The sequence below is a fragment of the Mastigoproctus giganteus genome, chromosome 2 (genome assembly GCF_048544385.1).
Source record: "Mastigoproctus giganteus isolate SK-2022 chromosome 2, ASM4854438v1, whole genome shotgun sequence".
Classification (NCBI taxonomy): Eukaryota; Metazoa; Arthropoda; class Arachnida; order Uropygi; family Thelyphonidae; genus Mastigoproctus; species Mastigoproctus giganteus.
Genome location: NC_143576.1, coordinates 5,716,544 through 5,731,293, shown reverse-complemented (window position 1 = coordinate 5,731,293; position 14,750 = coordinate 5,716,544). Strand labels below are relative to the sequence as shown.

Genomic DNA, 14,750 nt, shown 5'->3' with positions numbered 1-14,750 from the left:
TGTTGAAGTTGATAGCCTAAACAAATTTAAAGCTCAACTGGACAGGTATTTCGAACGAACGGAGGGGTGAAATGGGAGAGGGTTTTTTTTTTTTTTTTTTTTTGGCTGATGCTGAATAAGCTTGCTTTCTTGCATCATATGCCTCTACTAATGCTAATGCTATTTTACCCGGAACAGAAGTTAAACTAACTGGTCTGTAATTACTCATGTCACCCTTTGATCCCCCTTTGTGAATTGGGGGATAAATTTGCACATCTCCAGTCCATGGGGATCTCCCCTGAGTCCAAGGATGCTCTCATAATTATGGATAAGGGTTTGCTTAGTTGCTTTGCTGCCTCATTTAATATAACTGGATAGATCCCATCCACCCCCAGGTGCCTTTCTTATGTTTAACTTCAAGAATTTCTTCTCCACTTTGCTCTCAGTTATTACAAAATCATTAAGCACCCTACTACAATTTGATAACCTTCTGCTATTTTCAAATCTTAATAACTCCTCATGTGTGAATGTAGATGCAAAATACTCATTCAGTTTGTTTGCTATCTGAGCAGGATCATCTACAGTCGAACCATCAATATCAAGTGGACCGATCAGATTTATTGCCTTCCTTATAGAGTTTATATAAGTAACGAAATACTTGCTGTTTTTCTTAGCATCTTTTGCCAAAGATTTCTCGTAATCTGCCTTCGCCTGCCTAACCTCCTTTTTGACCTGATTACAGATTAGCTTATATCTGCCATAGGCTTCTGAGTCGCTTGATAATTTATATGCATCCCATGCATTTTTCTTCTCTGTCACGAGTCTCATTAGTTAATTTGATAACCATTTAGGCCTAAACCTTGAACAATATTTCTTGGGGGTTCTGCCTTGGGGGTTGCCACTGTGTTGCGTGATGTTCAAGTGCAAGCTCTGCACTTGAACTAATTCTAATAAAACTTTGAATAAAAAAAAACAAAATATGAAACTATTAGTCACTTCCGTTTTCAAGTTCAAAAAGGCATTAGGTATGCAATGATATTACTAATTTTTGCTAATATTTTTTAATAATTGCATAAACAATACATAATACTTTAAAACTAGTGAAGTAAAATTTCTTGTATGTTTAGGAAGAAATGCTAACTTTGAACTGGCAATTTATGGGAAACAAATTCTTTTTGGGTGGGTTTTTGGAGTACCATACTTCTGCTGCCAGGTTAAAATGGCATATAATTTTCTTTATCCATTTTTAACAATTAATGATTTATCATATTCAGTGACTGTTCTTAATTGAATATAAGATGCCATGATGAGACACTTTAGGTTGACATGCTATATTTCTTTACTCTTTATGTTGAGCAGATTGCAGAATATTTGTGTAAACTTTGCTGTTTACACAAATCAATTCTTAAATATTAAATAGCTTGTGATATTTTTATTTATTTATTATTTTTTTTTCAGATTTATATAGAGATAAGGTGGAAGTAGATGCAAAATGTTTTGTTTTACTTCTTTATCTGCAGTATGTTCACAAAACACATCTCAAAAATTCAGATCCCTCTCATAAGGAACTGTATCCTTTTATTATGTTGATTTTTGTTGTATTTTTTCATTTTATTATAAAAAATTCTTTTAATTTTTTGCTGGCACATGTGGTTCTGTTGATTATAAACCACAATGTTAATTATAAACCTCTGTTTTTTTGGCACTAGATGAAAGTTTTTTTTGGCACATCATTAAGCACTAAATGAAACCCCTGTTTCATATAGTGCTTAATGATGCATAGTCAGCTTAGGCTGTAATTTACAAAGTCAGCTTCTAAAAGACAGTGTAAAAATGTATACATCAGCCTGCATGATTATTTGAGTTTCATACATGCATTTTGAGCTTCTAAAAGTTGGTGTGCAAAATTCAACTAGTGTAACTTCATAAATTATAAACAGTTTTTTAAAAAAATAACTACTGCAAGTGCTGCTGATGTGTATAAGATATTAGGTAACATATGCATAAACACTTCTAAACTGTGCTCGGAAGTGTTTGTGAAAATTTTACCATTTAGCAGGTATTTGGGTGGGAGGGGTTGAACAGGAGTGTAGCTAAAATAATTAATCTGTTAACATTAAATTTGGCATGAAATTTCAAACAAATAATCAATTAATTCTGTTGAAATTCCTTAAGTAAGAAGACTCGGGAATTTCAAAAAGGTATATAGCTGCTGTTCTTAATTTATAATGAGTTCCCATTGAGGTGGGGCTATAGGATCAGAATTGGGTTCAAAACCTTCTCAGGTATAAAGTGAACATTTGGTATTGGAAATAATACTGAACATTTGATGTTAATCTGACTTTTCCTCTTCACGTAATGCCTGAACGTCCAAAATTTATTAACTTTTCGATTTCTACATGGGTGAACTAAATAGGGGAGAGGGTAGGCATAGAATCAGATTTGAACATACAGTAGGAGAGGGGTTTCAAAAAAGTTTTGTATTCACCCACAAGTAGTTGTGATAGAAAGGTGATATTTTTTTTGATACCTTGAAATTTCTATAGCAACCACACAAATTTTGGTTTCGATCTGACAATTCATTTTTTATATTTGCCGTGTTGAATGAAGTGAAGTGCCACAATGGATAAAATGGGATGCAGATCAGTGATTCAGTTCCTCTTTCTGCAAGGGAAAACATTCAAAACACTACATGAAGAAATGGTCGCTGTTTATGGAGAAGACTCCCCAGATCAGTTTTGTTGCAGATTGGTATAAACATTTGAAATATGGAAGAACCTCAGTGCATGATGTGGAGAAATTCCAGGATGCCCAGCAACTGCTGTAACAAAATTGAGGCATTAATGAGGGAAGACTGCCATATTACTGTCAAAGAACTAGCTTCAGAGCTCCAATTTAGTGTGTGTAGAACATCATTCATCAACATTTGCATATAAGTAAAGAGTCTGTTAAATGGGTTCAGGGACTTCTGATCCCTTACCAGAAGAAGGTAAGGGCACAATATGAACATGAAATGTTGTTGATGTGCCAGGAAAAGCAAGAGGAATTTATTGATCGCTGGTCACCATGGGTGAAACTTGGATCCATCACTGTGATATCAACTAAACAAATGTCAAAACAGTGGAAGCATGCAGAATCACCCCATTCTTTCAAAAAAACAAACAAAGGTGCAATCAAGTGCTGCAGGGTGATGCTGCCATTTTTTTGGGATCAGCATTTTGTAATGCTAATGAATTACCTTCAAAAGGGCTGTACTGTGATGGCAAAGTATTATTCCAACCTCCTCAAAAAGCTGTGCCACTATAAAATAAATGAGACTGGGAAGCTGTCAAAAGGTGTGCGTCTGCTCCGTTACATGCCTGTTACATGCAACGTAACAAGGCAAAAATTGCAAAAAAGTAGAATCAGAATATAATGAAACATTTTAATAAACACGAAAATTGCAAATATATTCAGATTACTCTGCGGACCACTGGTGCTGACCACTGATCTATATCATTGATGATTACACAAAACAACAATGGGTCCAGCACCGAATCCTGGGAAACCTCACTCAACCATCCCTTTATCCATTGTAGAAACTTACCCTTGATGCCATACCTCTCCAATTTGTACAGCAGTCTTCCATGTGCAACAGTAGCGAACGCTTTTCCAAAATCCAAGTATATGATATCAAAATTATTTTTGACATTCAGTTCTTTTGTGACCACATCATAGTATCCAATCAAATTGGTTAGACAAAGACCTTCCTTTAACAAACCCATGCTGGTGATACATTTGCACACCTCCAGTCCATGGGAACCTCTCCTGAGTCCATGAAAGCTCTCATAATTATGACTAAGGGTTTGCTTACTTCCTTTGCTGCCTCCTTTAATATAACTGGATAGATCCCGTCCAACCTTATGTTTAACTTCAACAATTTCTCCTCCACTTTGCTCTCAGTTGTTAAAAAATCACTTAGCTCCCTGTTAGAGTTTGATAAACTTCTGGCATTCCCCTCATTGAATAACTCCTCATGTGTGAATGTAGATGCAAAATACTCATTCAGTTTATCAGCTACCTGAGCATGATCATCAATAGTCAACCCATCTATATTAAGTGGTCCAATCTGATTCATCCTTTTCCTTCTAGAGTTTACATAAGTAAAGAACGCTTTGCTGTTTTTCTTTGCATCCTTTTCCAAAAGATTTCTCGTAATCTGTCTTCACCTGCCTAACTGCCTTTGTGACTTGATTACAGACAAGCTTATATCTTCCATAGGCTTCTGTGTTACCTGATAATTTATATGCATCCCATACATTTTTTTCCTCTGCCTGCCAGAAGACTCATTAATTAACCTGACATCTATTTGGGCCTGAACCTCGAACAGTATTTCTTAGTTAGAAGAAAAAGCCTAATAGCCTCTAAGATTAAGTCCCCGAAGGCTTCCCATTTAGAATTCAACATTAGTAACATCATCAGTTGATCCCACTGTACAGAATTTAAAAACTGTCTGAGACCTCAGTAGTCACCTTTACGAAAGCAAAAGCCCATCCCTTTAGCCTTGATGGTAGTTACATCTTTAAATAATTCCCATATCAGTGCATTGTGATCACTGTCACCTAATGGTTCCTTTATCTATAAATTCTTAATGCATCAATAATCACTGCTGATAATCAGATCAAGAGTATTACTCCATCTGGTTGCCTCTCGAACATGCTGCTGTAGAAAACAGTCATCCAATAAATCCAAAAATGTCTTGCTAGTGTGCGAGTGACCAACCACAAGTTCCAATCAATATCTGGAAAGTTAAATCCCCCTTTATAAGCCAATCTGATATACTGGTCCACTCTATTTCTCTGATGAGTATAATGAGCAGAATCGCTCATTATACTCATCAGATTCATTAGGCCTGTAACACAGACCTACTCTCATTTCCCTTTCCCAGTGCTTATGTCTCACCAAACAGACTCAACATTGCATTGTCCATCATCATCAATTGGATGCACTTTCTTAGATTTTATGCATTTCTTAACTAACAGCATAACCCCTCCTCCCTTCCTGTCCTGTCTATCCTTTCGGTACACATTGTACCCCTCAAATTCCAATTCTGCACTGCTTATGTCTGTGTGACATCGCATCTCTGATATCCCAACAATATCTGCCTTTGATGTCTTGACTAGCACTTCAAGCTCATCAAATATGTTAATTATACTCCTAGTATTATTGGTGTACATGCAAAATATACGTGCACCTGTTTCTACTCTTAGTTACCCTAACACAGCCCGTGTATGTATTTATTCCACTGACTTCCAGCAGTCCTGGAAATCGCCATTGTCTTGCTTTCCAGACTGCTGCTCATTCTGATAGAAGCAGTGCAAGAATCACTTTTGCCTCTCTCTGTGTGGTCACTGTTAACCTTTTAGTCTGTGTATATCCCCCCCCCAAGCTAGCAGTTTTACGACCCACCTAACACTGCCTCAATAGCATCAGCAAATATTCTTGCACCCTTTCTATTTAAGTGTACCCCATTAAATGCATATTAATTAAATGAGAATAAAAAGAAAAAGAAGTTGTTTTAAATAGAAAATTAACACTAATTATCATAACAAATGGAGATTTGAATTAAAAAAATAATGCAAAAGATAAGATTTATAATGCCTTTTGCTAAAAATAGTGGAAGCTATCAGAAGTAGTGGAAGAAAATAGTAGAGGCTATCAGATGCATATAAAAAAAATCATAAAAAAAATAAATAAATTTTCTGTGTATTCTCTGGAATGGCCACATGGGGCCTGCGGAGTTAACGAAATCAGAGAATACACAAACATTAATGTATTTAGTTCACTTTGCTAATTCACTGAAGATGCACACCAAAGTCAACTCAGGCTTACATCCTGTCATTTAAGACATTCAATGACAGGATGTAGTTGTACATCTTCAGTGAATTAGCAGAGTGTGGAATGTAATGGGCCAATATTGCTCATAATTGAATTGTGAATCTGCTGAATACATTTGCTTCTTAGATTTTAGATGCTTAAAGTTGGCATGATGATAGCCGAGTGATCAGGTACCAGTTAAGAGTTGCTCACTTCACTGGTACCTAATCACTAAATTAAATCAGTGATTTAGATCCGTGTGTATTGTAATACAAAATTTATAATTCCTGCAGTAATAACAGAAATTATCAGTTCTGTTATTAATGAGAAAAAAGAAATGATCATGGCAGAGGCTATTTCCCGTTGTTGATGTTCTAATTTATTTTTTGGAGAAAAAACATTTACTGAGGAGGAACAGCAATTTAGTACTGAGGAAAACCTTTGTGAAAGAACAGCATAATGAAAGTAAGTAGACAAAACCAAAACAAGAGATTACACAACATATGTTTTCTTAAACATTGTTGCGTAATCCTCTCCTTTACTTTCTGTGTATACGTTAATGACTTAACTGTTATCTGATTTATTGTGCAAGTATTGAAACATTTAGTATATTTATTGTATTTACATCATAGGATTACCATAATTTAATGTAATAATAATACAGCACATCCAGTAGAGACAATAACTAGATTTTTAAGTAAGTTAAGACTAATTCGTAGATTTCAGGGTAAACGAACCCCTTCAGCAGGTGAATAAATGCATACAGAATACTAACAAAATATGGACGTTAAGAGATATAATAAAATAAATACTAAATGAGTTGTGCATTCTCAGATGTGCACATGGTCACGAGATTGTGCAAACATTCATTCGCTAGATAAGTGTTCGTTGTTGGTGCACAGACGAGTATGGGATAGTTGCCAGCGCTTGTTGAGTTTCAAAACTGTTGATTCATAGGTGGAGTGTACCCTTGTAGCCTTTTAGCAATTTAAGGCTTTTGAACAGCTCGATATATTTAACGATTCTAGCCAAAGGCTGTGAAGATAGTGCCGGGATTGGTTGATCACCTCACAATCACATCTGGGGTTAAGGTCATGATGGATTGACCAGAAATGTTCTGCAGAAATGTATGCATTTCTGTGTACAACTCCCTGGTAGGGGGCTTACGTTCTCTGGTCTAGAACGTAAAAACTTCCATCGCCCCTCTCTTACATAGCGGAATAGTATGCTGCATAACTTGCCATGATTGCAGCAAGTTGCTATATAGGGGGAGAGCTCAAGATGCCTTCCACGATCGCCTTTGCAGAGAGCATGACAGATCGATTTGTCTAGGTGACACTGATCACTCCGCAATCGTGGAACATTTCTGGTCAATCCATCATGGCCTTAACCCCAGATCTGATTGTGAGTTAATCCGATTGTTATTTGAATCAACAGTTTTGAAACTTGACAAATGCTGGCAGCTATCCCATACATGTCTGTGCACCAACAGTGAACACCGATCTAGTTTGCTGTTTGGTTTTTAGGAGCATTAGCAACTAAGGCCATATTGCTCCGGGATATGCGGTGGTCATTCCCTGACCCTTCCGCATCCTCCATATTTGGTGGCGACGGGCTCGAACCCCGGTCTAATCAAGAAGCGTGTGCTATGCACTGCTGCTCCTTCCCACCTGGCTACGGAGGCGCCACCGATCTAGTGAATAAATGTTTGCACAATCTCGTGACCATGTGTATATCTCAGCATGCACAACTCATTTAGTATTTATTTTATTCTATCTCTAACATCTGTATTTTGTTAGCATTCTGTATGCGTTTATTCACTTGCTGAAGAAGGGGTTCGTTTACCCTGAAAGCTAAGAATTAGTCTTAATTTACTTGGTCATTAAAAATCTAGTTATTGTCTTGTGCTGTATTATTATTATCTTAAACCATGGAATCCAGTACTACAGGAGTGCGTAGTACACTCTTCTTGATTAGACCGGGGTTCGAGCCAGTCACCACCAAATATGGAAGATGCGGAAAGGTCAGGGAATGACCACCGCATATCCCTGAGCAATATGGCCTTAGTTGCTAATGCTCCAAACAACAACAGCAACAGCAGCAGTACTACAGGCCCAATTTCATTTATACGTTCGTTTCATGGCCTCCATGCATACAGTATTTGTGCTGAACTTCAGAAGACCTTCATCTCACTAGCACAGAACAAACAGTATTTATGCGCTTTGCACACAGGTGCAAATCCAATTGCATAATTCCAAAAGGCTTCCGTTACAAGGCTCCCTTCAACCACCCTCGCATGCAGCGCACCTGCTTCAACTTCAGCCTCTAAGCCTTGAAAGAGTGGATTGGTCCCCTTGACATTGAACTTCGGAGAGCCAGTTTCAACAAATCCAGGCTTATGCAGGAACTAAGAGGTATGATCTCCCGAGCGACATTGTCTAGCCTAATTCGTTACTTTTGTTTTCAAGCCAACTGTGTGTCTGACATTTACCGTTCAAACCAACAGTGGAAGTTTATTAACTTAACCAGAGAAGCTCACTCTTTTAGAGCAAACATGCTTCCTACTAGTAACGCTAATTTCGTTCTGAATTTAAGCAGTAAGCAATTAACCTCCGAACAGGTCAGTGTTCTTAGTTCCGGTATGATGTTCGCCGTCTTACCGTCAAGAATACCAGTCACACAAATCACCACGGGAGTAGAGGCATCCATAGCCAGCCTCCCTGAAGAGACTGTTAATGACACCTGCTTCAGAATGGCCTCTGTCCTTCAACATGCACGACCAGCGAACTTCAACTGTCGTCAGCATGCTGCTCTTAATTCCATCAGAAAAGACAGCACCATCATTGTGCTTCCTGCTGACAAAGGATGTTGCATGGTTATATTAGACCGGTCGGAGTATTTGGACAAAGCCCTCACCCTCCTGCAAGATCCCAATGGTTATGAGCCTGTAAGTGACCCACCCATCACAGTCTTAGGACATCTAGAATCAAACATCCACAAACTGATTTACGAATGATTCATATCTGGGAATATTTCAACATCGATGAAATGGCAATTGCATGCCACAGACTGCTAACTTCCGCAATTTTATGGACTTCCGAAGGTTCACAAGTCAGGTGTTCCTCTCCGACCCATAGTGTCCTGTTGCAATTCACTGATGTACAAACCGTAAACACATTGCGTGACTCCTAACACCTCTAGTGGGAAATACTGTCCATACAGTATTTCCCACTGGAGTCGCTGGTTAAAGATGCATTGCAGGATCATCTAGACAAGACTGCAGCGATAACTCAAACACAGCATGGGTTTGTTAAGGGAAAGTCTTGTCTGACAAATTTGATTGGTTATTATGATGTGGTCACAAAGGAACTGGATGCAAAAAATAATTTTGATATCATATACTTGGATTTCAGGAAAGCTTTTGACACTGTTGCGCATGGAAGACTACTGTACAAATTGGAGCAGAATGGTATTAAGGGTAAGTTGCTACAATGGATAAAAGGATGGTTAAGTGGGAGAAGACAGAGGGTGGTAATCAATGGGTGCTGCTCTTCGTGGACTAATGTTATTAGTGGAGTCCCACAGGGTTCGGTGTTGGGTCCACTGTTGTTTTGTGTATTTATCAATGATATTGATGAAGGTATATCAGGCTTAATGTCGAAGTTTGCAGATGACACAAAGGTTGGCAGGGTTGTTAATGACAGTAATGGCAGTGTGCTACTGCAACAGGATCTAGATAATTTGGGCAGATGGGCTAAGAAGTGGCAACTGAAGTTCAACCTTGACAAATGCAAAGTACTGCATATGGGTAGAAATAACCCCAGAGAAACGTACCAACTGTGTGGTACTACACTTAAGGTGGTAGAAAATGAAAAAGACCTGGGAGTAATTGTGCAGTCAGATATGAAGTTTTCTGAGCAGTGCAGACAGGCTGCTAGGGCGGGTCATGGGGTTTTGTCAATGATATATAGGAATTTTGCTAGCAGGGAAAAGGAGGTGATTGTCCCTCTGTATAAGGCAATGGTCAGGCCACGCCTTGAGTACTGCGTACAGGTCTGGAGGCCTCATTTTAGGAAGGATGTAGATTTGCTTGAGCGTGTACAGAGAAGGGCAACACGATTGGTGAGGGGAATGAAGGGATTCTCTTACCAAGAGAGGCTTAAGTTCTGCAAATTGCAGTGGCTGGAGACTAGGCACCTGCGCGGTGATCTGATTGAGGTCTATAAGGCCTTGAATGGGTTGAGCACGCTGAATTCTGATGGGATCCTTCCACTTGTTCAGATTACCAACCTACGGGGACATAAGTTCAAATTAAGAAAGGACAGATGTAGAATAGATGTGCGGAAATTTGCCTTTAGCCAGCGGGTGGTTAATTGCTGGAACAAACTTCCATCTGTCGTTGTAGAAGTTGAAAGGTTAAATAAATTTAAGGAGGAACTGGACAGGCATTTGGAGGGAATGGTGTGATTTTTTTTTTTTTTTTTTTTTTGGCTGATGCTGCATAAGCTCCTACACTTGCTTTCTTGCATCATGTGCCACTACTACTACTACTACTACTACAGTCAACAACAGCAAGGAATTCCTTCACGTAATCAAAGAACTTACAGTCCCTGACAGCGAGATCATGGTTTCCTTTGATGTTGTCTCTGTTTACATCCATTCACGTCCAACAGACTGTTGTTTGTACCAGGTGACTTCTGGAGAGGGACCACAACCTATCGAATAGAAAATTGCTATTTACAGAGGACATCTGTACTGCCCTCAACCTATGCTTGTCGAGCGGTGTCATCGCCTTTGGTAATTCTCTGTACAAACAAATACACAGTACGGCTATGTGCGTCCCTGTCAGCTCCGTCGTTGCTAATGTCGCTATGGAGGAATTAGAGGAACAGATATTCCTGAGCCCGCCTGTACTGATTACAATGTGGTACAGATATGTTGATGATATCTTCACCATCATCCCATGTGGTTCAGAGTCAACACTGTTAGAGTACCTCAACTCCTTATCACCGTTCATCAAATTCACTTTGGAGTTAGAAGTGAACAGGTCCCTTCCATGCCTGGATGTTCTAGTGAAGTGAGTGGGCCCATGCCTGGAAACCTCGGTGTACTATAAGCCAATGTGGTGTGGGCAGTTTACCAACTACAGATCAGCCCATGCCCCTTGCCATCTAAACAGCACTGCACTCGCTCTATTCTCTTGAGTCTTGAGCCATTCCAGCTCAGAGGAAGCTAGGCACACCGAGATTTCCAGAGTAAAAGCTGACCTAGTCAATTGTGGGTACCCAACCCATATTAGCATTAGCATTAGTAGAGGCATTTGATGCAAGAAAGCAAGCTTATGCAGCATCAGCCAAAAAAAAAAAAGAAAAAAAAAAAAAAAAAAGTAACATAAATAAATAAAAATAACCACTTCCACTTCACCCCTCTGTTCGTTCGAAATACCTGTCCAGCTGAGCCTTAAACTTATTTAGACTATCAACTTCCACGACAAGGGATGGAAGTCTGTTCCACCCACCAACCACCCGCTGGCTAAAGGCAAATTTCCGCACATCTATCCTACATCTGTCTTTCCTCAATTTGAATTTATGCCCTCTCAGGTGATTTTTCTGAGCTAGAGGAAGAATCCCATCAGCATTGAGCATGCTCAAACCATTCAAGGCTTTGTACACCTCTATCAGATCACCCCGCTGGTGCCTAGTTTCCAGACACTGTAATTTGCAAAACTTAAACCTTTCTTCATAAGAGAACCCCTTTGTCCCATTCACCAATCTAGTTGCCCTTCTCTGTACTCGTTCCAGCAGCTCTACATCCTTCCTGAAATGAGGCCTCCAGGCCTGTATACAGTACTCTAGGTGTGGCCTGACCATTGCCTTATACAAGGGAATAATCACCTCCTTATCCCTGCTAGAAAAATTCCTATATATCATTGACAATACACCATGAGCTACTCTTGCAGCTCGTCTGCACTGCTCAGAGAACTTCATATCTGCCTGCACCACCACCCCCAGGTCCCTTTCATTCTCTACCACTGTCAGTGTAGTACCACAGAGTTGATACGTTGCTCTGGGGTTGCCGTTTCCCATATGTAGTACTTTACATTTGTCAATGTTAAACTTCATTTGCCACCTCGAAGCCCATCTGCTCAACCTTTCCAAATCCTGTTGCAGCAGCATAGTGTCAGTAGTGTCCTTGACAACCCTGCCAACCTTCGTATCGTCTGCAAACTTGGACATTAAGCCTGATATACCATCATCAATATCATTTATAAATACAGAAAACAATAAAGGCCCCAATACTGAACCCTGAGGGACTCCACTAATAACATTAGTCCACGATGAGCAGTGTCCATTGATTACCACTCTCTGTCTTCTCCCCCTCAACCACCCCTTTATCCATAGCAGCAACTTGCCTCCAATGCCACACTGCTCCAATTTGTGCAGCAGTCTTCCATGTGCAACAGTATCAAAAGCCTTTCTAAGATCCAAGTATATAATATCAAAGTTATTCCCTGCATCCAGTTCTTTTGTGACTGCATCATAGTATCCAATCAAATTGGTCAGGCAAGACTTCCCCTTAACAAAACCATGCTGTGTCCTAGCTATAACTGAAGTCTTGTCTAGATGATCCTGCAGTGCTTCTTTCACCAGTGCCTCCATTAATTTTCCGGGAACAGAAGTTAAACTCACAGGTCTATAATTACTTGTGTCAGCCTTTGATCCCCCTTTGTGAATTGGGGTCACATTTGCACATCTCCAGTCAATGGGTACCTCCCCTGAGTCCAAGGAAGCTCTCATAATTATGGCTAAGGGTTTGCTTACCTCCTTTGCTGCCTCCTTTAATATAACTGGATAGATCCCATCCACCCCAGGTGCCTTTCTTGTGTTTATCTTCAACAATTTCTCCTCCACTTTGCTCTCAGTTATTACAAGATTCTCTAGCTTACTGCTAGATTTGAATACACCTCTGGCATTCCCCTCGCTGAATAACTCCTCATGTGTGAATGTCGATGCAAAATATTCATTTAGTTTGTTAGCTACCCGAGCAGGGTCATCAACAGTTGACCCATCGATCTCAAGTGGACCAATCTGATTCATCCCCTTCCTTCTAGAGTTTACATAAGTAAAGAACTCTTTGCTGTTTTTCTTCGCATCCCTTGCCAAGGATCTCTCGTAATCTGCCTTCGCCTGCCTAACCTCCTTTGTAACTTGGTTACAGATCAACTTGTATCTATCATAGGCGTCCGTGTCACGTGTTAATTTGTATGTATCCCATGCATTTTTCTTCTCTGCCATATGCCTCATTAGTTCATCTGACAACCATTTAGGCCTAAACCTTGAACAATATTTCTTAGTTGGTATGTAAAGCCTAGTAGCTTCCACGATAAGTTCTTTGAATGCTTCCCATTTTGAACTTGCTGTTGGCAATATCATCAGTTGATCCCACTGTATAGAATTTAAATATTGTCTCAGTCCATTGTAGTCGCCTTTACGAAAGCAATACCCCTTCCCTTTACCCCTAATGGTAGTTACCTCTTTGAGTAACTCCCACTTCAGCACACTGTGATCACTGCCACCAAGTGGTTCATTTATCTGCAGATTCTTAATGCATGAAGAATCACTACTGATAATCAAATCAAGAGTATTACTCCCTCTAGTTGCCTCCCGAACATGCTGATGTAGAAAACAATCATCCAATAAATCCACAAAAGCCTTGCTACTGTGTGAGTGACCAGCCCCCAAATTCCAGTCAATATCTGGGAAATTAAAATCCCCCATTATAAGACTCTCTGATTTACTGGCCCACTCTATTTCTCCGAACAGTTTCTTATTATACTCATCAGAGTCATTAGGCCTATAGCACACTCCTACTCTCAATTTTGATCTCCCAATGCTTATGTCACACCAAACTGACTCGACACTGCACTGTCCAGCGATGTCGACTGGCTTCACTTCCTTGGATTTTATGTGTTTTTTAACTAATAGCATAACCCCTCCTCCCTTCCTATCCTGTCTATCCTTTCTGTAGACATTGTACTCCCCAAATTCCAGTTCTGCATTTCTTATATCTGTGTGACACCACGTCTCTGAAATCCCCACAATATCTGCCTTTGATGTTTTGAGCAATACCTCAAATTCATCAAATTTATTTACTAAACTCCTAGCATTGGTGTACACACAAGTATACATGCACCTGTTCTTTTTCTTAGCTACCCTAACACAACCCATGTGTTTACTTGTACCCCAATGATTCCCAGCAGTCTCTGAAATATCCTGCATCTTATTTTCCAGGCTGCGGCTCATTCCAATAGAAGCAGTGCAAGAATCACTTTCACCTCTGCCAGTGGCTACTGTTAATCTATTAGTCCTTGTATCCCCCCAATCTAGCAGTTTTCCGACCCACCTAACATTGCCTCGATAGCATCAGCAAACATTCTTGCACCCTTTCTATTTAAGTGTATCCCATCCCTGTAGAAGCAGTCTCTCCTGTTAACAAGTACAGACCAGGCTGAAAAAAATTCTACCCCTTGAGCCCTGCACAATCTTTCCAGGGCCGAATTGATTGACAGGGCTCTCATCATATACTCCCTCCTATCGTGTCTGGGCAGAATTGCAGACACTTTCAATTTCAACCCTAAAACACTTTCAATTTCAACCCTATATATTAGACAGATGCCTGCTACAAGCACAAGAACTTGCGACTCATCTGAGGCGGTCATCCCCATATGACAGTATGCCTAAGATCTCTAAGATTTCTAAGATCCTACTCAAGTACCACATGAAATGCGTACAACTCCGTGGTATGATCTTATGTTTTCTGGTCTCGAAATTAAAAACTCCCATCGCCCCTCTTTTGCATAGTGGAACAGTATACTGCGTAACTTGCCATGATTGCGGCAGTTGCTGTATAGGGGA

General features: G+C 39.8%; 2 protein-coding genes across 2 annotated transcripts in view; both read left to right on the top strand.

Moving 5' to 3' along the window:
* LOC150089132 (TBCC domain-containing protein 1-like) overlaps positions 1-14,750 on the top strand; it is a 219,297-nt gene that overhangs the window by 27,017 nt on the left and 177,530 nt on the right. The window contains exon 3 of the mRNA XM_090390345.1: positions 1,438-1,549. The gene's annotated coding sequence lies outside the window, so the exon portion shown is untranslated. The remainder of the gene's footprint in view (positions 1-1,437; positions 1,550-14,750) is intronic.
* LOC150089133 (uncharacterized) lies at positions 8,390-8,851 on the top strand. The gene has a single exon (XM_090389062.1). It carries the CDS (start codon positions 8,390-8,392, stop codon positions 8,849-8,851), a length of 462 nt encoding a protein of 153 aa, XP_090245188.1.

Coding starts and splice junctions, on each gene's coding strand:
- LOC150089133 (XM_090389062.1), top strand. CDS start 8,390: ATGCTTCCTACTAGTAACGCTAATTTCGTTCTGAATTTAAGCAGTAAG.